The sequence below is a fragment of the Motacilla alba genome, chromosome 4 (genome assembly GCF_015832195.1).
Source record: "Motacilla alba alba isolate MOTALB_02 chromosome 4, Motacilla_alba_V1.0_pri, whole genome shotgun sequence".
Classification (NCBI taxonomy): domain Eukaryota; kingdom Metazoa; phylum Chordata; class Aves; order Passeriformes; family Motacillidae; genus Motacilla; species Motacilla alba.
This window is the reverse complement of record NC_052019.1, coordinates 41,617,948-41,644,071: the sequence shown is the minus strand read 5'-3', so window position 1 is coordinate 41,644,071 and position 26,124 is coordinate 41,617,948. Positions and strand designations below refer to the sequence as shown.

General features: G+C 35.8%; 1 protein-coding gene across 3 annotated transcripts in view; it reads left to right on the top strand.

The window, feature by feature from the left end:
* GUCY1A1 (guanylate cyclase 1 soluble subunit alpha 1) overlaps window positions 1-23,772 on the top strand; it is a 33,309-nt gene extending 9,537 nt beyond the window's left edge. The window contains exons 2-10 of one of the 3 annotated variants that reach the window (XM_038135604.1): window positions 1,309-1,408; window positions 10,779-11,176; window positions 13,748-13,809; window positions 15,387-15,445; window positions 16,242-16,951; window positions 18,383-18,868; window positions 19,385-19,528; window positions 21,383-21,537; window positions 22,723-23,015. In XM_038135604.1, coding sequence (XP_037991532.1) covers window positions 10,928-11,176; window positions 13,748-13,809; window positions 15,387-15,445; window positions 16,242-16,951; window positions 18,383-18,868; window positions 19,385-19,528; window positions 21,383-21,537; window positions 22,723-22,924 — 2,067 coding nt within the window. In that variant the 5' untranslated portion in view covers window positions 1,309-1,408; window positions 10,779-10,927 and the 3' untranslated portion in view covers window positions 22,925-23,015. Of the gene's footprint in view, window positions 1-1,308; window positions 1,409-10,778; window positions 11,177-13,747; window positions 13,810-15,386; window positions 15,446-16,241; window positions 16,952-18,382; window positions 18,869-19,384; window positions 19,529-21,382; window positions 21,538-22,722 lie in introns of all 3 variants that reach the window. The other 2 variants (XM_038135603.1, XM_038135606.1) reach the window with 2 other exon arrangements.
* Window positions 23,773-26,124: the final 2,352 nt, after the last annotated feature.

Here is a 26,124-nt window from a genome sequence, read left to right as displayed (position 1 = left end):
ATAGTGTAAATCAAAAGTGAAATATCCGTAAAAAAATAAAATGTAAAATTGTGAACTGAAACTTTAAATTGGTAACAATGGACATCTAGCCTTTATGTTCCAAATCAATGTTCCAAATCAATGCCATTTTAAACAAAATACTAGAAAATAATATAGGAAGTTTTTACTTCTTTATTAACACACAAATGGCACAAAGATTGTGCCAATTGTTGTTCCCAAACTGAAACAGAGTTTCAAAAAACTGGATAGTATTTTTGTTCTATTTGAATATTCAACTTTGGTATTGTTACAAGAGGCTGCAATTCAACAGCTAATATACTTGAATCTGTATAATGCATAGCTTGAAACATGCTAAGTCTTTCTAAATGTATCTGTTCTAACTGGAGGAGCAGCACTGACCAAGGCTTCTACTATTTTATATATTTTAGCTATAAGGATATGCCTGTTTTATTGTTTGTCACTAGTGAGGATTTGGAAATGTAGCATTATAAATCTTTTATTTTCCTTGGTGTCATGATCAATACCTCAATGATCCTGTGATTTTCACTGTGTCTATTATTAAAACCAGAAGCTACATTTTAATGACTTGAGAAGTTTCTTCATAAAGGAGCTCACATTTCTACGTCTCAATATCTTTGCTATGATTTAGATATGTCAAAGCTGAATCTCCCATAAATATTTTCAGTTTACTTTTCCATAGGGCCACATTTGCCCCTCACTCTTCCCCTCAAACTGCTGCCAGGGCCAAGGGGAAGATATTACAGAATACGTGGTGAACATGGCAGTTCTCTCTGAGTTAATCTTGCATTCCTTCTCCCTGCTGCTCTCATTTACATGTGCTGACTTTTCCTGTGCAAAAGTAATCTGAAAAACACTCTGTGCAATTTGATTTCATTCACATGCTTAAAAGAAGTGTTGAATAAATGGAACGGAAGGATTTGAAAGAGCAATAGTTGTGGTAACTTCAGTGATTGCACTGGAGACAATAACAAGCATCTCAGATTGAACATTCAACAGGAAGCCAAAATCTGCCTCTGGATTTATTTAATCTTTAGTTTTGTTACACAAATGGTATACACTAACAACAGGCTAATGTTAGTCATTAAGTGCTTATTTGTTGTGATTAACAAGATTAATTTCTCTTAATACCACACGTGCAAGCTCAATATTTTACAGAAGCTGTCATCTTTACTTAGCTTCATCATTTTAATGGAAAAGGAAGCCTGTGTTTTTAAGGACAATAGAAATTCATGTATTTACCTACCTTTCTCTGCTTTAAATGCATATCATATCTGCTGTATTTTGCAGAAGAGTATCAGAAAGCACCTAAACAAGATACCCAAAGTGGTATTGTAATGTATTCCTAGAGCATTCAGTCTCTCTGGATGTGCTGATAATCTTTTCAAAGGTAAGATGCTTTTGTGTACTCAAATCTTTTTTAGAAGAGCAGATTTTGAAAGAGGTGGGCTATGAATAACTGTATGTGCCTGTACCATTGTGTGCAAAATGACAGGCCAATCAGTGAAATAAAAAAAGAAGGTGATAATTTACAGTGCACATGGGCTAAATCAGCAATTCCAATTAATTTTAAACATGTTTTGCAGCAGAAACCATCTGTAGGCATTTAATCAAAAAGGAAGGTGCCTCTTGGTCCTGCTCTGCAAATACCATGGAAGAGAACAATTGGAGAAGTAGCTGATTTCTCTGCTTCTTCAGAGCTGCTTTTTTTTTTTTTTTGGGCAGGGACCTACCTAAAGCCAAATCAGTATCTGTATGATGGCTATGGAAACATCCCTTCAACCATCCATTTGGGTTGATTACACATCTTAAATCAATATTTTTTTTCAGAAAAAGTACAAGTACATAACCTCAAATATGCAGGACAAACCATTTTTGCTAATTACAAGTTCCTGTTATTACCTTCCCATGCATAGTTTTTAACCTTTCTGTAATCTTAAATGACCTCAGTTCTGTGATTGTTGCATCTGCACACTTAGCTGCAAAAACCCAACATTAAAAAGCCAAGGTCATATTTTGTTTAAAAATAAGAAAACATGCAAATCAGTATTTCAGTGACAGCAGTGACAGACCTTTTGGGTTTAATCCTATTCCTGCTATATCCAGAAACCTGCTGTTGACTTCAACAGGAGCTGGCCTGAGTGCTTAGCTCTGAATAAATATGAAAGGTAGTTGTCAGTGATTTTCAGCATGAAAATGATTTTGTAGGCATTGTAAACAGAAGTGACAGGTGGCAAATACCCAGTCAGAAAACTCTGCAACTGAAATCTGCTAATGAAACACTTTTCTTTCTACAGACCTAGTTTTCAGACACTTCTCTAAGATCTGTGGAGTCCATGGAAACTTTTAGTACTTTTATTTATAATACTTTTACTGCTTTTATTTATAAAACTTGCTTTTCATTATAATTTAAAGCTGTGAACACAAAGGGAATATTTAACTATATGCCCTGTCTTTAGACACTACAATCAATGTTTTATATTGCTCTACCATGCTCCAGTGTATTTGGGAAAATAATATTTATGTAAACCTGTATGTCAGTTGCGTAAACTGTTACATCAGCTTCAGCAGGAGTACTTGCAGGTACAAATCTCAGCAAGATAAGAGTCTTTCAAGAAGTAGGGGATATTTTTTATCATCTCTGAAAGATGTTTACCAGTTAATCCGGACCATGGTACTCAACGAGAAGTTACTTCGTGCTTTAGAAATTTGGAGTTGTTAAACAGTTTGTTGTTTCATTTATTAAAAAAGAGATGCAGCAATGCTGGCTAAGTCATGAATGCTAGCTAAAGATTTCACTAATGGTATGGGATAAAGGTTACTGGATTTCACTTTTATCTCAAAATAATTACTATTATTTTTTAGTTTATTTGCTCCTTAAAAGCATTTTTTGATCTACGAAATAAATAAAAATCAGATTTTGCAGACATGTAAAGTTAAAGGTCAAGTTAAATGAGTAAAGTGCTATGCATTGCTAAATTTGAGAGATTGAGCTGTAAGTAGGTATTTGAAAGGAATCAGTAAGCACAACAATTAAAAATGACTTCATGTTCTAGACCATCAGTGCTTCTTCTTTTGTGGATTCTAATTAAATTCCACTGGCTGTGGGCAACACTTTGATCTTTACATTTAACTCCTGCAGACTGTCACGACCACTGCATGTCCTCAGGATGAGTTTTAATTCTTGAAAAGAAGACATAAATTTATTTTTCATAGCTTTTCTCTTACAAGTTTTATGGATAAAAAGTATTGTACTTCCAGGGACTGCAAGTGTAGATTATGCTATATTTAAAAATATATTCTTTTAAAGTGTGAGAATAATTTCCAGATGCTTTGGATTGCTTGCCCTCACTGCAGCAGCTCCTCTTCTTCAAGTGCTTCCTCATCCGGGCAGCCGGATCATGCGAGGTCTCATCAGTTATGTCAGTTCAGTATTGGGATTTCTCAAAAAAGCAAAACCAAAATGCCAGCCCAAAACCTGAATAATGCATCACGGTTACATACAGCAGGTCTCTAGTTTTTGTTGAGGTATCTTTATCTCTGCCTCAGTGAAACTGGCCGTGAGCAGTGCCGCTCCAGTGCTCCTGCGGTGCAAGAGGGCCGTGGCTTTCGGGGGTTGCTCAGCTGGGGTTCCAGCCATGCTGCGGGCCAGGGCTGCGGATGTGCTGGAGTCCAGGGCTGCCTTTTCATCCTGAGCGTGTGACGGAGGGAGCAGAGGATCAGGTGCTGTGAGCCTGCCTGCTGGGCTTGCTGGGGAGTGTTTTCACAGAGGTTTTGACTCACAGGAAAATAATATTTTTCCCACGCTGCCTTCTCAGCATGCCTCCCTGTTATTTGGTCCTAGCACAGGAAAATATTTACCCTATGAAAGTACTTAATGTGATACTTAAAAAGTCAAATATGTATTTTATCAGCAGCATTTTGGGAATCGGTCTTTCCTTTAGCTACATGCCAAAACATGGGTGTAGTAATTAAGGTTCCCCCTGTGCTTTTAATTGAAACCAGAGATGTGGCTGCAATATAACTTTCACATCTGGAGTCTGGGCTTTTCCCAGGGGTATATTTGGATCCAGGGACTTGCTTCAGACCATTACAGGGAAATGAGTCAGTCACAAAACCAGTATAAGAAATTCAGTGATACTTTAAAATGAGGGTTTTGCCCTGTATTCAAGAACATTAGTTTCAATATTAATATATAGTGTTTGGTGTTATTACACAAATGCTAATATTTTTAAGCAGAAGAAATGTCTGTCTCATGACCTTAAAATAAGAAATATTAGTAATTTAAAAGTTGACATGTATTCTGTGAAACTTGTTTTCAAGATGATGACAAGATAGAAAAATAGATAATTTGTTTTTTCTCAGAAAACAAAGGTAATTATTTTCTTAAACTCCTGGCTTGGTAGCTGTCTAATGTTGCAAATCACAATCTATTCAACTTGGAGCACAGAGGAAAACACTTGATTGTGTTTCTCTGCCTCTTAAAACAATTTATACAGAAAAAAAAAAAAAGGTGGAAAGATGAGGAAATACCACATTATTTGGGGAGAAGGATTTCTTATAAGCAAGGTCTAGATTTTTTACTTGCCCTAAGCAGTTATATAGTCATATAGGACAGTCACTGGGATGAGTTACAACAGTGAACTTGGATTTACTAATTTGTTTGGACTGTTAAAACAATGATTTGTATGATCTGATTTGTATTATTTTATCATAGCTGCTTTACTATCTTTTATTTCATTTTGTAATCACTGTAATTTCATTAATTCAGTAAGTTCTATGGTGTGCTATGGTATTTCCTTGTTATCAAAGGTATGCTGTGACTTACAGAAACATTTTGTCTCTACTTGTCTTAGAAATAGCCCTAAACAGAGGGTGAGAACACTGGAATGGGGCTTGCACAGCACACAATGGCAATTTTAGTGCTTTGAGGAACAAAATGGTAAAAGACTACTCTTAAAGGGCTCTGAGGTAAAGATAGACTGGAACAAGGATTGACGTGAAAGAAAGGAGGGTAGAGATTTTGGCTGAACAAGCAGGAAAGTTAATGCCTGGCAAGGCATATTCATTTTGGAAACTGGAGTGGAATTTTAGGTTGCTGATTCTAGTAATTTCTTGGGCACCAGTAAATTATTGTGGAGTCCACTGTTCCATATCATGTCGGATCCTGATCTGTAGAAGGGATAACAATCTTTTCATCAGTTATTGCCTTTGCTCAGGTAGCAGAAATATGTACTGTGAAAAAGCCTAGAATCTTTCAGGAAAGAAAAGTACTACTTTGTAAATTAAGTAAAGCCTATGTCTACACAAGGTGGTAATGATTTAGGATTGAATGGTCACATGTATTAAGGGGTTTCTAGACCTCAACTCCTTGGCTTTGCAATATCCAAACAAATTAATGCTTTGAAGGTGTATGTACCCAGGACATGTTTAAACTAACAGTGAAGCAAACAATGAAAGGTTAACTTATTTGAACAGGATTTAATAAGACTAATAAATACTTACTTTCACTTCTTAAAGTATGAGCTTATATATTGATTTGGACTTGTGGTGTTTTCTTCTTAGTATTCTAGAAATAACCTTAAGATCCTTGGAAATGGACCAATCACCAGGGCTTTGATTTTGCTATCCACAGCACTTGAAATAGAAAAAATAATATGCAGATATTGTACTTAATATTACTAAGACAAAATTATAATATTTAGTTATTTTAGCTGTGTTTGTCAGCTGAAAGACACAGGAGCTGAAACAGAAATGAGCTGCTACTCATGATAGGGAGGGTGCTGGATCCTTACCTGTCTCACTAGAAGCTGGCTGTGTTTTGCCTGTGCAAAAAAAGAACAGTTCCTGCCTTGCTCTCTTCAGAGGCACTGATTGGCAAGGGGCAAAAGGCAATGATTTCTGCACCCCACAGAGATCAGAGGTGAGTGGGAATAGCAAACCCCGTTCTTACATAAAGGCAGAAGTTAATAGCTGCTTCTGTGGAGGCAAAGGCTTCCACACCATTCCTGCACGTGCTGCAATCACTCTTGTACTAGAGAAAGTTAGATTCAGTCAGTGATATCTTTTGACTCTGGCAAAACAGATTTTTTTTAAAATTATTCCTCAACATGCAGCGGTTCACCTAACAAAGTGATAGGTATGATTTAAAATTTAAAAATGACATACCGTCATACCATATTCTGTCTTATTCTGAGTGAAGGACTCTGCTTGTCAAAAGATAAAAGTATTTAATATTGCTTTTAATTTTTGTGTCATGTCCATAATTAAGATTATAAACTACCTTTAGTACTGTTGACAAGTGGTATTGCTTAATTTTTATAAATGGCTGTGTTAATATTAGGGATTTTACTGTATGATTGATTCATTGATCTATATTGCATGACAATGTCAAGAAATGTTGTAATAAAGAAAATATTCAGAAGCAGACAGTAAAAATAAACAGAGAGGAATGCGTTTTTGACTGTGAGACATGTATAGATGTAAACTTAGAAAAAAATGTTTGTACAGAGCATTTTGAGCACTGTTAAGTTATTCTGCAGCTATGACTATACTATGTAAAGTTATCTTCATTTTTCTGAGTGGCACAGTGCCATGTTGTACTCAGTGAGACGCTAAATAAATTGGTTCCTTGTAGTTTGATCTCACAGCAGATTATTTAATTTTAATTTTCAATTTGTTTCCCAAGGTAACTACAACATCAATTAATATGGCAGAGATGGAGAATTCACATTAGACACTGCTGTTCCCCTGGGATGACCTCTCTCAAACCATGTTTGGAGAGGAATCAAAAACAGAAAAACAGAAACTGTTTTCATTTTTCTTTTTTTTTTTCTTTTGTTATAGTCAGAAAACATCTAAAGACATGGTGAACAGTGGGAGGGCTGGTGTCCCTCATTCCTGAAACACATCTGCAGATGTTTGACTTAACCTGTGATGTATAGTATCATCTTTCTCATACCTTTTTAAGGTCCATCATACTGCTGAAATTCCTTCTGTAATCTCCACACTGGGAATTGATCATCTTTCTCCTGTCAGACCTTTAACATCACTGTCTAATTACCATATGAGTGAGACAGATTTTCCTGTAATACAATAGACTTTTTTTCTGAACATTACTTAAATTAAGTGCAAGATGCACTTAGGATACCAGATGCAAAATTGATGTTTTAATTAAAGAAGACACAGAGCGTTTTTTTCAGTATTTGAATCCTCTAAAGTGTCATGGAATTAAGTTTTCCACTTTGTTTATTTAGAGATGTGATTTAGGGGGTTTTGTCATTGCAGAGGTCAGGAAGAGTTTTGAACTGACCACTGCTTGAAAATTGTTATACCTGTTAAATTGATAATGATTTTGAACTGAGATCTCTGTTATCAAAGAGCCATACAGTTTGTTTCTGGGAAAACAAGAACTTCAGGATGCTTAGAAAATGGTTCTACAGAAAACTCTCTTTAGGAATTGTGTCTTCATTATTTGACTTTAAAGATCTGATATGGGTTTTGTACAACCGTATTACTGCTAGAAACATCATGGATATCCACATTCTTCCAAATAATTTATGATATATTCATAACTAGCAACTATCAGGAGCCCGAAGTAGTCTGCAGATCAAGGGCAAAGATTCCAGTCCCCACCGGGGCAGGATGAGGCTGAATGTAGATGTCTTGCAGCACACAGGGTGGCATCACAAAAAGAAGCTGCAGACACAGTAGCTGCATGTCCAGGAGCTTTGTCAACTCAGGGATCTTCACATTAGTACCCATTTTGCCCCTGAAAAAGTCTTGTCCCATGACCATCTTCTGGGATCTCTTCTTCCTACTTGGCAGCTTCTGGAGACTTCAGGTGTAAAACAATGGCATCACTTCCTTTTCTGAACTGATTCTACCTGCCTGGGTATTTCTCCTATCACAATAAATGTGACTTACTTAATATACAATATGCTAGCATGTAAATACTTCCAGATTATAGTTTTCTAAAAACTGAGAAATAACTTAATCATCAAGAAAAAACATCCAAAGAAACTGAAAACTCATTGATAATTGATGAGGTCATTCACTTTCTTGGTTCTTAGGTTAGTGCAAATGCAGTACACATTTGTTGCTATCTAATTTAGCCATTAATTCACTCTTCTATTCTTCACTGAGAAACTTTTTCTTAAGTCTGTTTCAATAACAGCATATGCATTTGCAGTGTTGCATTCCCTGGGAGATGTTTAAAATGTTTAATTCTACATTCTTTTACAAAAATATATTTCAGAGTCTTTTTTTTCCTTTTAAACTGCTGATATACTTGACCTAAGAAATTTTAGTAGTTATTTTATTAATTCAAAATTTATCTTGAAATTTAAGGCCCAAATCCAGCAAAGCATCTGAGTATAAATGTAAGATCCATTTTAGGTTTGACAATTGTGCAAGTATATATGTGTATTTAACTTCAGTACACACATCAGTCCAACTACATAAAATATGGGGGGTTTCTGCTTTTCTTTCTTAGTGTAGTAATATGTGGTATGTAATGGCTTCTGAATAAAAATATCTATCTATGTATCTATAACAACACTTACAGTATAAAGTATTATGTATATTTATGTATTTGGAATGTGATTCTTGCTTTAAATTTTTCACTGCCTTATTTGCTACCCAGTGTTATTCAGCAATAAAAAAATGAAGTATTGCTGATGTCCATGCAGCAGAAACAAATGAGTTTCTGTGTAAAAACTGAAATCAGAAATATAAAATGTTATGTAAACATTCCTCAGCCCCTTGTTCTTAGCATTGTGTTTATTGATTCTTAAAATAAGGCGTTAATTTTGATAGATGTCCCCTAGAGCCTGGCCTGACACCATCAGTATTACAGAATGCTTTAGAAAGGGCTTTTCTGCCAAATATTTTTCTCAGCAGCAGGTCCAATCAAAGTAGCTCCTGCCTATTTCTCTTTTTATCCGTGCCATTTGTGCTGTGTCTGCAGCATTCCTCTGCTGTGCCATTCATTCCAGCTGTTTCAAAAGCAGCAGCTGATAACCTGTATCAGGGAATTAGTTATTTTTAACCCTGATACAGTTGCAGTGTGACCCCAAACGCCCTTAGGGTGTCCCAGGGGCAGAAACAAATGGTGTCGTGCACAGGCTTATTAAAACCGTAGTGCCTTTGAGAGAAGTAGTTGTTGTATCTCCAGAGAGAAAAATGTAATACTTAGCTGCTTCCAGAGTCACCAAAAGCTCTCAAGGATTATTTTTAAAGAGTATTATATGAGGATGAGAGGATGTGATTCAATGAGATACAGTCAATAGAAAATTAAAGAAAGAGCCTTTTTCAGACTGTCTAACCAAAATAAATCTTCATCTTCAATAAACTGTGTCCCTAAGTGCCACATCTACACATCTTTTAAATACCTCCAAGGATGATGTTTCTACTGCTTCCCTGCGCAGCCTGTTCCAATTTTTGAGCACCCTTTCTTTGAAGAAATGTTTCTTAATATCTAGTCTAAACCTCCCTTGTTAAAACTGGAGGCTGGTTCTTCTTTGACACTTGTTACCTGAGAGAACAGACTGATCCTCAACTTGCTGCAGCCTCCTTTTGAAAACAGTTAGGTCTTGGCTGAGCCTCCTTTTCTTCAGGATAAACACACCCAGCTTCTCCAGCTACTCCTCATAAAACTTGCACCCCAGATCCTTCCCCAGATCCGTTGCCCTTCTCTGGACATGCTCCAGCACCTCAATGTCCTTCTTGTAGTGAGGGGCCCAGAGCTAGATGCAAGGTTCAAGGTGTGATCTCACCATGGACTTGTGTATCTTAAATTGTGTAGCTGGCCACTGGGCATTTTCTCCTGGTTTATAGAAGCATCATTCTGCTCTCTGTCTTCCAGCACAGGGTCTTGGTGTCCTGAGAGCAACTGTTCTCACTATTAAACACTGAGGCAAAGAAGGCACTGAGTACCTCAGCCTTTTCCTTGTCCTTTGCCACTATGTTTCCTCCTGCATGCAGTAAAGGATGGAGATTCTCCTTAACTCTTCTTTTGTTGCTGATGTATTTGTAAATACATTTTTGTGTTTTACAGCAGTAGTCAGATTAAATTCTAGCTGGGCTTTGGCCCTGTAACAAATGGAACCATTATTAAAATTAAAAGTTTAATGTGTTGTTTGGAAAATACCACCCTCAAAAGCATAAAAATCCCTTACTGTTTCCAAGCAACTGCAGTTGTGTGGTCAAATTCCCAAGATGTGAGCTGTCACCAGTCAGTTGTTTTTACAAGAGACTCTAACCTTTGGTCTTGGATGGTTTACTGTTTAAGTACACACACTAACTTAAGTCATATGTTTCTCTGTTACATAAAGGATATCTTAGGCATCAAGTAATTTTAGATTTGAGTATTCATAACTAATCTGTTTCATTGTACCATATGAGATAGTTTTCAATGGATACTTATAAAGAATCAAAAAGGTTTCCTCATTGGAATTCCACTCTTTCAGAAACCTCATCCATCAATGTGACTAAATATGTGTCCAGTAAGACAAGTCCTCTACCTTAATCACTTGAGTCTCAACTCGTACAAAATGTAACCATGCACGCAGCTTGAGTTACCCAAAGCACTGAAGTCAGTAGATATTATATGCTTAAAATGGGACAAGAGTAAGTGCTTTCCTGAGCTAAATCCTCAAAAAGCCATTATTTTAATGTACTTAAAATAAAACAAGCACATTGTCAGAATTTAAAAGAGAAAATAAATGTTTGTAATTCTTTTTTTCTTTCTTGTTTTGTAGGGGCAGAAAATTTTTCCTGTGGTGATTTATAGCTACCAATAACCTTCCACAGTGATTGCCTTATCAACTTATTATTCTGACATCTTCTGCTCTTGTTAGTAAACATAGAGCTAAGTACTCCTAATCTCAAGAGAGAGACTTCGTACAGTATGTTCTGTACAAAACTGAAAGACTTGAAGATCACAGGAGAATGTCCTTTCTCCTTACTGACTCAAGGTCACATTACTGAGGAACATGACAAGGACTGCACAGAAAACAGCTCTAGAGCAGCTTTGCCCATCTGCAAAGAAGTCCATGAAAAAGATGGTCAAGGAAACCTTCCACAAAGGAAAACGAGCAGAAGTAGAGTCTACCTGCACACACTAACTGAAAGCATCTGCAAACTAATCTTTCCTGAGGTAAATAGATACTAAATAAAACTTTAATAGCATTCAACTATAAATGTTAGAAAAGATTCTATGCCTGCCTTTAGATGTAAGCCCTTAGAAAGTTGCTTTGACTTAAAAGTTTGTGTTCTTATGTAGTTCTCCATAGTTTAAATCCACTTCCATTCCTCCTGGACATAATTTTGCCACAATCTGTGTTGTACACACCATTCCTTCCACTTTATTTCCCTTATTTTTACCTTGTATTTTCAACCTTCCACTGATCTTTTTAATTGTTCTTTTTAAATCCATCTATTTTTGTACCATTTTTTAACATAGAGATGTAGTAATAGAAATTCTGCCTTGTTACCTAATTATGTAAATTATGTGGTCATCTCATCAGTTCACCTAACTGAATCCAAACTGCTAAGTGCATTAGTCATTATCACAAAAAAATTAAAATAGATGTTTCCATCTGCTGTGATACTAACCTCCTGTCATACTATTTTTAAAACCATTACTGTTCATATTTACCACAAAGATATTCTTATGTCTCTGTTCAACTTAACTGAAAACAGGCCCAGGCTTGCTTGAGTGGAGATGAATACCATGGTTTATCTCTGTAAAAAGAACATGAAAAATGCAGCTCTCTGACATCCAGCTCTTGGCCTTGTCTCAAATTCAGTGGGAGGTTTGAAGGAACTGACTGACATATCGGGACTACAAATAGCAAAAGGACAATTCTGTACACTCACTTAATTACAATTCCATTACTTGGACATTCAATGTACCTTACTTAGAGTGCTGGAGTTTTGTTAAATCTATTTGCAGATCTGGTTATGCAGATCTCTTTACCTCTGCTGCATTTATATAGATGGAATGCATCCCTTTAAACCTTTAAACTGATCTTTAAATTTATAAAGGAAAAGACCTGTAACCCAAAAATGAACTGGCAAAGCACCCTTTCCAGGGTGTCATGGTTGCTGTATTGCTTTTCCAGTATACCGTTGTTGGTGGGATTTTTAATACCTGGTATTTCTTTTCCTCTTTAAAAAATGGTATAAATGAATGCAGTTGCTATTACATAATGATGAAAGGCTAGTTCATCATCTGGGACAAAGCTTGGTAAAGTGAAGATATTACGAGCATGTACCCTAGGAACCACTGAAATTCAAGGTTATCATTGTTGCTATTTACAATTATTCAAATCATATGCATCAGAACTTTGTCCAAGTCTGTTCCTCATGCTGATTTGGGGTCAAGCCCTAAGCATCTTCCTAATCCTATTTTTCCATAAAAGGTATTTGCTTGTTAAGAAACATATTTTTCATTGCTTAGAAAATTTACCTTACTTAAATGCCATTGTGTAACATCATCTTCCTTCCAACTGGAAACTCCAAAGTGGGGCTGCATCATGACCCCTGTTGAACCATGAACTTCTCATGAAGCCAACGAGCTATGCTTGGAAGTCCAGGACAAAGTGCATCCAGACAACTTTTTGATTAAATTTGGGATATAATGTAGTGCATGTTGTTGTTTAATTTGCTTCTTTCTTCACAGAAATATGGAGAACATTGCTCGTTTATAAGTAATGGATTGGATGGCAAGCCCCTTACCGTATTAGTTTCTACACAGATGTCATTTATGTTGTGTTCATATACATGGTATACAGTATATACATAGATATGTATCTAATTCACTTAAGATTTTTCCTTGGAAAATATTTCCAGAATATGCCTTTCTTTCACGTGATATTTTCTTTGGTTGTGCAAACTCCTGGAAATGCAAAAAGTAAAAGATGCAGTGAAAGCTGCTAGTTTCTTCAGGGAATGAGGACCAAAGAAAAGCCTCACAGCTGCGTTCTGTCATGCCAGTATAGTATTATTTGATGATCCTGTCTGTGTGGGAAGTTTGGGGTTTGAATATCAGAGACTACATACATATGACAGTTTTATAGGCCCTAATAATTTGAAATACACATATTTGGAAAATGTTCCATCTGTTCCAATTAGGAACTGCAGAAGGGATATGGAATCATGGGATTGAAGTATTTTAAGGCAAATATTCATTATGCCCTAAAGTTTCTTTTATTAGAGAGTCCTTTCATAAAGGCTGTCTACAATGACTAGATTTTCATCTGGAGGATGTTGTGGCATACACAGTGAAAACTATTCTTTTCTTTAAAATAATTTTATATTCATAGTACTTAGTGTTTTTTTGGGGGGTGGGATTTGTAATAATAGAGATGTGTTAGTTATACTTATTTCTTAGCAGCACTGTCTTTATTGCCATCTGAAATTTTGGAGCTAAAGAACATCACTGTTTTTAAAATACGCTACTACTGGTGCACATGAACTGAAGGGCTTAATTACTGAGGGGCTTAACTTTTTAATTTTAATTACAGTGGTACTGGAGCTGAAGAGACGAACAGAAAGTAAACCCCATAACCACAAAAGTGTCATACTGTTTCTAACAACAATACTGTCTTGAAAAAAACTTTAGTCCCAAGGGTGGCAAAGAAATACTGTGTATAAAAATGTTACCTCATGATTAAATTTTCAGCAATGACATAGATACATATGACATACTTATTTTTTTCCCCAGTTTGAAAGGCTAAATCTTGCACTGCAGAGAACACTTGCAAAACACAGAATAAAAGAAACCAGGTATGTAAGTGTAATGGGTAACTAACTTCACTGCAATAATGTTTTTCAGACAGGAATGGGGTGGTGACCGGGAATCAAGACTTCTGGAATTTATATTCAATTATCTTGTCAAATTGGTGTGTAACATTTCATGTAATGTTAGCTAGTAATGATTTAGTTTATTTTAAAATATTCGCAAATATTTACATCACTCACAAAGTTGACTTAATGGGCAAATTGTACAGAGAAGCAAAGCAGGCAAGGTCTTTGGAGGAGCTCGGAGACTGCTTGACAGATGGAACAATAGATACAGTTGTATATGGATCTAGCCCAGTGTTTCTAAAATCCTGGGGAAAGAATCTGAAATACAATTAGTATTATACAAAAGAATTTGGTTTCTGATACAGTGAACACTCAGACACTACTGATACTGACTTGGATGTTTTCCTGAGCTCACTTGGCTTCTGGTTTCTGTTTCTGAGGAACTCATCTCAATTTTCAGAACTTCTTAGTACTAATCCAATATTAATCATTTGAGCCTTGTAGAGAGTTAGAATTTCTTCACATCTCATGATACACTGAGGATCCAGTTTATCGAATGCATCTGGAAAAATAAGCCCATCAGTTTAAATCTGCTTTCTGAAGTGAAGAAAAATAATCAAGTTGGAAACTACACTGTTGCTCACCATGATAAGAATAGATAATTGCAGTGTATCTTTTAAATTATACTTGATATTTTTAAAGCACTTTACATACATTGACTGAACCAAAGATAGCAGGTCAGATGTGCTTTGCAATTGCTGACTGGCTTATTGCTATGAATGTTTTCCCATTCTTTAATTATGTGTTGCTTCCCTGGAGTATCAGTTGAAAAGAAAAAATTACTGTGATATTCTGAAGGAGGCAATAATGCCAATGTAAAACAAATCTAAATGTGTGTGTTGCTTTTGCCTATAAATATACCTATGATATTCCAAGTGAAGAAATTCAGAAGGCATGTATCAGGAGTTTATTACTTATATGAAGATTAATCTAAGCTATATGTCTTTCTCATAACTTGGAGTCAAACATTCAGTTTGACATTTATTGTCCTCAGAGAACTCAGAGGGCTGCAGTTTTATGTCAAATATCTGCATTACTACCAATGAACAAGTAATTTTGTAGTTAATAGTTACTTGTTTTTCCTCTCAAAGCAGAAATGCATTCTGACCTCTTTTGAATTAAATGCACTGTAATTCCAAAAAATGCTTGAATATAAATTCCAACTATATTTTACAATATGCTAGGAAATGTAGTTTTGGCTTCAAGAAAAAAACACAAACCAAACAAAAAAACCAGGACTGTTACAATGACAGGCAATAGCATTTGGCTGAAGTCCATAATTTGAGCTCAGACCACAAAACTTTTAATTTACCAGAAATACATAAGATAATATAAGATCCTACCAAGACCCCTTTTGAATTAATTAAAAACTTCCTATTTGATCAGCAGAACAGGGTCTATACACTTTAAAGACAAGTTAACTTCTGTACTTACTGTCTTTGCCACATTTATCTTGATAATTTAGGGGTTTTATTATATTTTTATGATCTTTGCAGAAAAACTGGTGATAGAGAAGATTTTGAAAAAATAATCAGTGATCATGCTAATGCAGCAGGTAATTTAAGCTTGTTTAATAAAATATATATATATAAATAGAATATCTGTTCTCTATATATGTATAATCACATATTTTATATAAATTAGTCTTGTTACTAATATGTACTTCATTTTCTGAAGACTGTTGTGTGTCAGAAGAGAACTCTATAATTTGTAATATGTGACTCTGGCTACATCTGTTATCGTAAATTAAGATTTCCTGGACCTGAAATATGGTCTTCTGTACACTTAAACTGTTAAACAGGTCCAGGCACACAGTTGGTCTGTGAGAGACAATACTTTTTCAAAGGATTCCCAGTAACAGTTGGAGAAATGGAACATTTCCAACAGTCAGTTTGCATGCAGCTATCTGGGTAAAACAAATTCACTGGCAATGGTGTGAGCCATTCAGTGCCAATTGGCCTCAGTGCTCCAGAATATTCCCAGGGTCATTTAATGTACTGCATTACACATAGATCTGCAGATCTTATTTTATTTGTATGTTAGTTTTTAAACTTCTTGTTTTACTCATTTAGCTCAAACTAAGGGAGTTCAGTTGAATATTGTGCCAAAACTTGCATCCATTTTGTCTACATCTCTACAAAGAACACTGAATCTTGGATCTTTCTAAACCACAACCAATTGTCCCCCCATTTCCAGGTGTTGTTTCCAGGACTCCTAAATGAGAGTGCCCTCAGGTGTCAATGCCATATCAGGGAAGGATATTGATTGCTTGTTTTGGAAAAAAGGTGGGGAGGTTAGCATGCGATTCAGGATGATGAGTGCAGTTCTGACTAAAATGTGGTTCTGTGCAGGTGTTCCCGTGGAGTCTCTACGGGAATCTCTTGGTGAAGAGCTATTCAAAATATGCTATGAAGAGGATGAACACATATTAGGGGTTATTGGAGGCACCCTTAAGGACTTCTTGAATAGTTTCACTACTCTGCTGAAGCAGAGTGGCCACAGCCAAGAAGCAGGAAAAAAGGACAGACTTGAAGATGCCTCCATATTATGCCTGGAGAAAGATCAGGACTTCTTAAATGTTTATTATTTCTTTCCTAAGAAAATCACAAGTCTTATTCTACCTGGTATCATTAAAGCAGCAGCTCATATTTTGTATGAAACTGAGGTGGAAGTGATGCTCATGCCTCCTTGTTTCCATAATGACTGCACTGAGTTTGCTAATCAGCCTTATTTGCTGTATTCTATACAAGTCAAAAGTGCAAAACCTTCCTTATCTCCATGTAAACCACAGTCTTCACTTGTGATTCCTGCTTCTGTGTTCTGTAAGACTTTCCCATTTCATTTTATGTTTGACAAGGATATGTCAGTTCTTCAAATTGGAAACGGGATAAGAAGACTTTTGACCAGGAGAGAATTTCAAGCTAAGCCAAATTTTGAAGAGTATTTTGAAATTCTTACCCCCAAAGTAAGCTGCACTTTTAGTGCAATAATGACCATGCTAAATATGCAGTTTACTGTACGAGTTAGAAGATGGGATAATACTGATATGAAACCATCCATGGTAAGAGACTTTTTATCACCATTACTTCTACAAAGAATTTGTTTTCATCAGATGGAGGTAAAATAGCCACAAAACATGGTGCATTTTGCATTTTCTACATCTGATACAACTGTATAACAATCATTTAATTAGGGCAGTTGAATTCAGATTCTGAAGCCAATGTTCAGTCAAAACTCTGCTTTAGGGCTTATACAGAAGTAAAATCTGACTACAAATTTGATTTATTTCAATAATTTGGAATACTGACATAAAGCCAGTGATACACCATGCTGCTGAGAGTAAGGGCATCTTCAGCACAAAGACAGTGTCAGGAAAATCTTTAATAAAGTGCCCCTGAGTCATCTGGGAACAGCTCTAGGTTTGGGGAAAATAAACAGATGTTTTCTGTGCCCATTCAGCCTTTGGTGTTTTGGTATCTTTGATACTCTGATGTTTTCATCAGATACAATCACCAAAGGTTCCAGTTAGGTGCAGCTGATGGGATTACAACTATCTTTGCTGAAGCTGGGTCTGTGACAAAAGACCTGGGACAATAAAAAACATCTAGTATTCAATGACTGTTTTTATTCGTTCCTGCTCCCAGCTGAATTCCCAGCTTATCTACACCTGAGGCACTCCAGGATGAATTACCAGCTCAGACTCAGCACTCTAAAAACTTCAATGAGGAATGGTTAAGTTTTACCCAGTTACAAATGTAGCTACTTTTAAAAGCTGTAGCTACTTCATCTCAGATCTATTTCTGGACTAGAATGGTTACAAGGGGTAGTATAGTTGGCTTTGATTCAGCATGTACTTGCATATGCAAATGTCTATTTGTAAGGAACAGATTTTATTTAAAAAGTGGTCTTTCAGAGCTGTGTTAAGCTAAACTCTGCATCACCTTTCACATTACACAACTGACTACAGAAGGGACTTAAAACCACACAAAATATTTTTCTTTTCTAGACTATTAAAATTGGATATTCTAGCCATTTCTGCCTTTAATTTTAAATTTCAGTGAGTACTGAACATCCTGTGATAAAACTGAAGCAGATTTTCTCACTATCTTATGGAAAAAGTGGTGCATGAACTAGTTATTACTAGAAATTCAGAGGCCATGTAGTAACACATTGTATCAACTGCTGATAATACACAAAATTATTCTTTTTGGTTTTCTTTTCTCCCTAAGATAAACTGATACTCAGACATAATTAGGTGTTTATCCTTAAGTTGGGGTCCTCTTGCACCAGAACACTAAATAAAAATAAACTTACTTGATGGCTCTGTGATTCAGAGCCATGTTTTCTCTAATCAACTAAAGAAAACTTTAAGGACTATGGATCAGTCTTGATTTTCTTACATTTTAGCAAAATGCATTTTCTCTAAAATTTCTTCCTTCTAGACCATTGCCATCATGTTTTGCATGAATTGTTGTTTCTTTAACTGTTTCAGGTAATGGATCTTAAAGGCCAAATGATCTATATTTTTGAATCCAGTGCCATTCTATTCTTGGGATCTCCCTGTGTGGACAGACTAGAAGATTTTACAGGACGTGGATTGTATCTCTCTGATATTCCCATTCACAATGCTTTAAGAGATGTTGTTCTGATAGGAGAGCAGGCCAGAGCCCAGGATGGACTGAAGAAGAGGTTAGGAAAGCTAAAAGCAACCCTTGAGCAGGCCCATCAAGCACTTGAAGAAGAGAAGAAGAAGACTGTAGATCTTCTGTTTTCAATTTTTCCTGGAGAGGTTGCTCAGCAGCTGTGGCAGGGACAAGTTGTACAAGCCAAGAAATTTAATAATGTCACAATGCTTTTTTCTGACATTGTTGGATTCACTGCCATCTGTTCCCAATGCTCACCTATGCAGGTTATCACCATGCTTAATGAGCTTTATACTCGCTTTGATTACCAATGTGGAGAGCTAGATGTCTACAAGGTACACAATTCATTGCTTTTCTTTGGGATTCTGGGGCAGGAAAGGAAATTAAGACTAAGTGGGACAGAAGATAATAGAGGTCCAAAAATTATCTTGCTATAAACCTTTTTCTAATGAAAGACAAAATAAATCATAAAACAAACAAAGAAACAAAAAAAGTGAACACAAACAGCTGTTCATTCAGCCAAGAAAGAAACCCATCAAAATTTAACAGTTAATTTTAAAAATCAATGTCAATGACAGTGCTGTAACTCTGGAGTAAACAGGTGTTTAATGTAGCTGGGGGTGCCTGAAAAAGGAAAACTATTTTAGAATTATGCCCAGCAATAAATAAAAGTTGTCCAATTTTTTTCCTTTTGCATGATACTGCAGGATTTGTCCGGTACTTAAATGATTTTGCAGGAAATCTAAGACTTAGTCAAGAATTGTATGTAGCTACAAATCTTACTGAAGTTAGGCAGTTCTTTTATATTTATTAAACAGTCTAAGAGTAAGGAACAAATATGCCTGTTTTAGGTGGAGACTATTGGAGATGCCTACTGTGTTGCTGGAGGCTTACACAAAGAAAGTGAAACGCATGCTGTTCAAATAGCACTGATGGCCCTGAAGATGATGGAACTGTCAGACGAGGTGGTGTCTCCCCATGGAGAGCCTATCAAGGTCATATATTTTATTGTATTTTATTTGGTTAAACTGAGCTTTTTTGTTTGTTTAGTTGCTTTCTGGGATTTTGTCTCAAGGAAATTTCACATCATTGCCTTAACTTAGAGAATTTGGGGAATCAAGTGACTTTGGCTGGAGAAGCTGACCTTTTTAGATCTGTGGATGAGAGTTTTGTGGAGCGGTAAAGGTAAAATAGAGATCTGAAAATCAACCCAAAAGACAAATGCAGTGAAGTGAATAGGTGCAGTCTGACATGCTGCAGTTCTTGTCTCAGTAGCAATAAAACTGTCAGTGGCATGAAATAGTCTCTTTTCTAAGGAAATGACTAATCCTCTTTCCAAATTAGACTTCCAGGTCTTTTGACGCAGAAGCTATGAATATGAGTGCCCAAAGACATTCTGATTGTAGTAATCCACACATCTTTAGAGGATTCCATTGCTGTTCTTGTTTCACAGTCAAGATACTGAACCACCATAAAATAATGGTGTTAATGCTGTCAAAGCAACTGTTAAATTCAGTGGTAATTATATTTATGGCTTCCTTTCAGTGAGAACTTACACATGTACTGAAATTTTCATATAGGATTATCTCTTACTGAGAAAGAAAAAGAAAGGCTTGTGTGCATGAAAAATGATGGGGACCTTCAATGTAGTTCAAATGGCCTGGAATGGCATCCTATTATTTTTAATAGAGGTGTTTCAGTTCATTATGTCTTTCATTTGCTAATATTTAACATTTATCTGTTCATTTGTTCCTCCAGAAAGCTTAGTGGTTTTGTGGTTTTTTAATTTTAGATTAAGGAATACTTGTACTTCAAGAAAAAGAAAATGGTTATTAAGAGGATTATATGCTCCACATTTATCACACAGAAAAGCAGTATTGCATTATAAATAAATGTTGTTCTTTTTGTATTTTGCAGTATCAAATTAAATTACACTTAAAAAATCTGGAAATATCCTGGCAATATTATAACAGATGTATAATTTACATGCAAATGCTTCTACTACATTTTAAAAACTATTTTAAAATAAGGATAAAATGTAATATTATGTAATTACCTAAGAGAAGCTTCTTAGAAGGAAACTATCTATTTTTAAGGAAAGCATGTATCTATTTTATTTAAATGCTTCATGAAAACATTGTCTATTGTGCAAAGCAATAAATTTGTCACACAATCTACTGTCATTTTACATATCAATTGCCAAGAAAAAAAGGTGTGACTGCAAATGGCATACTTTGAATCAGACTTGCATTTTAATGAACATATTTCAGCCATCTTTACAATGTGGGTGGATTTTGGTTTTGTTGCAGGTTTTCCTGCTTTTACAGTCAAAGTTAGAAACTGCAACTTTTTCGTACTGGTATGATATTCTCTTGATATGTAAAAAATAGTATGCAGAGTAGACATACAAGCTTTCTGACATTTAATGACATCGTGCCATTATTTAGTCAGAATGCTGTTCTGAAGAAAACACCTCTACACATGTATAATGAACATGAGAAAAAGAACATAGCTCAAAAAAAGCACCAAAAAGAACCACAGAAAGTAGCAGCAGCTCAGTAAGAGTTGTCAGAGAAAATCTGAGTATGAGCTAAGTTCACAGCAGTTCACAGTCATATTTTGATATGGTAGGGTTATTGACTAAAAATGCAGTGCAAGATAAAGTTCAGCTAGTTCCCTCTCCATGAGCAGCAATGACTAGAGTACAGCTATTTTAAGGAGACTCTGCTAACCCTGTTTAATTTAGTAGCTCATTCTTTTTTCTTTTTTTTAATGAAGAATAATTTATAAAATTGACCTTACCAATTCTATTTTACCTAATAGTGCTGTTTTCTTTCTTTTGTTTAAAGATGCGTATTGGCCTTCATTCTGGATCCGTCTTTGCTGGAGTTGTTGGGGTTAAAATGCCTCGTTATTGCCTTTTTGGAAATAATGTGACCCTTGCCAATAAGTTTGAATCTTGCAGTATACCTAGAAAAATAAATGTCAGCCCAACGACTTACAGGTACAGTGCAGTATGTAAAATGTCCACCTGCAGTAGTTACTGTAGTAGTCTGTTATCTTCCTGTTGCTTTTTTTGGCTGGGTAAAATAAGGAAAATTATAAATTATTATTACTTTTTAAGGAAGCTCTGCTACCCTCACTGTAGCCTGGACTGTGTTCCGTTGTTCCTACTCAGCTTGTACCCACTGCCACAAATCTGATAATGCCTTGTGGCAAGGTTCTGCATCGAGCAGCACACAGAGAATTTTGCACAGGATCCTTCCTAACATCTCCTGCAGCATGTGTTATGTGATATAGATGGTGCCAAGCTTTAGATGATCTTGGATAGGTGACTTAGAAAAACCAGCACAGGTATTAGAGCACAGAGAAAGTAACCCTTTTGATCATGCACTCTGAAAACACAGAGATAACAATAGCATCACCAGTGCTTATGTGTGTCAACGTAAGCAGTGCTGGCCAACAGTGATTGTTTTTCCATTCCACTCATGTGGAAAATCATTTTGAATCATACCCCTAGAAAATAAGCAATTTGATTAATGGGTAAACTACAGTTGTTGTGGAATTTGTTGTTTTGTTTTGTTTTATTTTTGGTTTTTTCTGAGTGTATGAGGTGTTAACCTCCTTTTTGTTTGGTGTTTTTTTAATGATGATTCATTCACCAGTTCTAAAGACATGTTGATAACATTTTGTCATCTTGCACAACTCCAGTATATTGCAGTAATTGTTTGAAAGCTTTGGTAAGAGTTATCAACATTTATCCCTACAGATTAGCAGTCTCTGTTCCAAGCTGTGAAAAAGCAAATAGTATTAGAATTGATAAGAGGGTCTGAATAGTTTAATTAATAAGGTTCACAGTATTCCCTTCTTTGAAATACTAATTATGGTGCATTTGATGTGTGAATGGATATGACCTAGCTTTCAGCATTAAATAATTTTTGAAAATATTTACAACAACATAGCACCTACATGCAAAACATTGACAAGACAAAAAAAGAAGAGATACTGTTATTTGCATTGATGCACAAGTTAATAGGTTATCAAGGTTACCATGTAAACATGATTTTTATATTTCCAGTAAATAACTATAAAAATTAAGTTGGATTCTCCCTGCCAAACATGAAGAATTATTGAATATCTGCAGTTCTTAGTGATTGATTTTAATCAATATGTTTAATTTTTGTTTTAGGTTGTTAAAGGAATACCCAGGTTTTGTTTTCACACCGCGCTCAAGAGAGGAGCTTCCACCAAATTTTCCAAGTGATATCCCTGGAATTTGCTATTTTCTGGATGCTTATATTCAAGGAACAAACTCACAGACTTGGTTTCAAAAGAGAGATTTGGGAGATGGCAATGCCAATTTTTTTGGTGAGGAAACAGGAATAGACTAAATTGTACATTCACAAATGTATAGAATAAATTTATAAATATTTGGATTTTTTTTTGTTATAAATTGAAAATTTTTAAAACTGTATGAAATATGAAAGCACTTTAGATTGTTAACACCTGAAAGCCAGTATTAAAATTTCAGGAAGTATGTCACTGACTACTTTTTATTTTTCCTTCGCATAAGGAGCATAATCGCTAAAGTAACGTTGCAATGTCACTGTTGGAAATGCTACTATAAACTGTATTTTCCCTGTGGTAATTTGTAAGTGCTACAAGTTCTCTCTATACTGAGAATTCTAGATGTATTGTATATGCAGTTTGTCAGGAAATGTAATGTGCAAGTGATGCAGCCACATGCAGTGTTGTGAGCTGGTGCTTATCAATGACTATGAAAATTAATTTTCTTAGAGATTCCATAAGAAAATGTCCATTAAAATATTGTCATTGCCATCACATATTCCTTCCAGTGCATTGTTTGGGCCCCATCCTAGAAGGCTGCTGGCCATCTTCTCACACTGACTGGGCAAAGTATGAGGGTGCTCAGCATTTTATGGATCAGGCTGATAATTGTAGCTAATACACATGCATAGCAGAGTTGCTGCTTACTGTTTCATGAACTTTATTTTGTGTATAAAATGAATATAGATTAAAACACTGTAAAATCACATACTAATATCTCTGTAATCATCGAACTATTTTAGTTCTTAGGGTTTTTAAAGTACTTAAAAATAATAATATCCACTTGTTATTATGTATTACAGCAATAAATGTTTTCTTTTTGTTGTCATTTAAATTTGAAATGTTTTAACAGAAGTGTAATAAAATATGCTTTGGAATGTTTGCTTAAAAATGGAATTCCAGTCAGACTGTATGGAATGGGAGCACACCAGCCTAAAGCTCTGATCCTTATCTGAGGATGCAATGTGGCTGTGAGGTGCTATGGAAATGCCCATCGCATGCTCGCTCTGAAGCTGCCAGGGGAATTTTCAGGTGAAAAGAGATGCTTTTAAATATCTGAAGATGCTTTTAAATATCTGAACACATTTACAAAGATTAATAATACTACAGTACAAGCTTTTTTGTTGTGGCTGATGGAATATGAGTGGAGAATTCTAAAGGCTTTGCCTGTGGAACTGGCAGAATAGAGTTATTTAAGAGTTCTGAGTTTAGGATTCTGCCTCTAACTAGCAGATCCATCTGCCCAGAAATTCCTCTGTGCTGTACAGTTTGATCCCAGCTGCAGGGTGGAGAACTGTGCTGCTAGAACTGCAAAACTTGAACCACTGAATCCTTCTTCAGGTCTACTATATCCATCCAAGATGCTTAGAAATAATTCTGTGGCACAAAAATGGAACCAGAAAATCTGTGTATTATAAATAAACACATCTGTCTTGCACACATCATATATATATGTAAATACATATATATACATATATAGAGGCACATGTATTTGTAACACTTTAGACCCCAGTGTTTCAAGGAAAAAAGAACTATGCAAATCTTGGAGACGGATCTTTCCAATATTATATTGATCAGACAGTTCTATTCTAATGAGAGAAATACCCAGAGGTTACTAGCAGTCCTATGTGGGTGCCCCTGCATATAGAAAATGGGGGAGTATTTGACTCCTGACAGTTCAGTAGGCTTATGTTATTAAACCAGAAATTACTGAGGTCAGTATGAATCTATCCCTCCCTGTTAAGAAATAAATATACTTTTAAATAAAAAGGATTTATTTCTCAGATCTACTGAATGGAAAGTACGTTTAGGAGGGAATCTCCTTTTATCCCTAGAAGACAACTATTGCTGACTGGATGAGGGCCATGCTCAAAGCCAAATTCCAAATAAATCTATCATTAGATAGGATGTTCATCGTGGCAGTTCTTGATAACCTTCCTTAGGTGACAGCCTTCTGGGAAGAATTCTGATGAGGTGCTTTAGTGTACACAGAAAGCAAGATGCTTGAGTCTCAGTGAAGTAAATAGGATTTAGGCACATATTTAAGACAAAGATCCATGAAAGTACTTTAAAATGTACTTGTGTTCAGACCTGTTCTACAATAAATCCCTCGTAACTCTGTTTAGCTTTACACACAACTTAAGAATTTAGGTCTCCCTGAAACTGTTCCTCTGTTTAAATTCTTTTGCTGAATAAATATGTATTTAATAAGGGACAAATATTTTAATTGATCTTTTTACTTAGATCTAAAATATTCCTTTCACCTTTTAACTGATCATTTCATTTAAATTGAAAAAAAGGAATCAGAAAGCTGATAAGCAAATTGTTGAGATAAACAGAAGGAAGGCATTTTAGCTGACAGAATACTGGGACATTTTGGAAGAAAATAATAGAGTTGCTTTTAAGTTGATCTCTGCTGTAGTATAGTGTATGATATTGTGAAAATTTTCAGAGACTATGCAATGCTATTTATATGAATATAAAATACTTTAGTATTATGTCCAGAAACACTTCTGTTATGTGTGAAATTTTATTTTATTAGTTCATGAAGATTCTGTGTGGCTGATTCCTGTTCACACTTACACTATGTGATGGAAGATACATTTTTATCACTGCAGTTTCTCTGCCAAAGTGTAAATGGCCCTTGAAATAAAAAGTGTCCTTTGAATCTTAACCTAAAGTGAAAGCTATACCAGAAGAATTCAATTAATTTTATTTCATTCAGGCGTGACCTGATAAGATTTCAGGGGGATGTCAGAAAAAAAATTTGCATTGCTGGTGTCAGAGGAAGTGCAATTAGTGTGGAGCTGATGCTTTCTTTCTCTCTGAACTGCTGTGCAAAACCAGAGCAAAGGGAGTCACGGAAACTGGCAGAACGATGAAGCGCACAGATAATTGAGCCCCTGGGACAGATCTGCTTCTTCCTAGGAAAACTTTTGAAGGCAGAATTTAGACCTCCCCCAAACCCAGTTTATTTCTCCCATCATTTTCTTTTGCAATCTTTCCAGCAACAGCCGCAATTAATAGTACAGGGGGCAAAATCAGTATTTCCTACTAAAGGCCATCAGAATTAAGGGAATTGCTCTTGAATCTTGGCAAGGGGACCCTTTTCCAAACCCCACCCATCCTACAACCTAGCAGGCCACTCCATCTGCTAACATTTTTTAATGCCTGCCCATTGTTCTGCAAAAGTGGTGGGAGATTTGCTTCCTGCAACAGCAATGACTTTTGTGGCTGTTTGCCA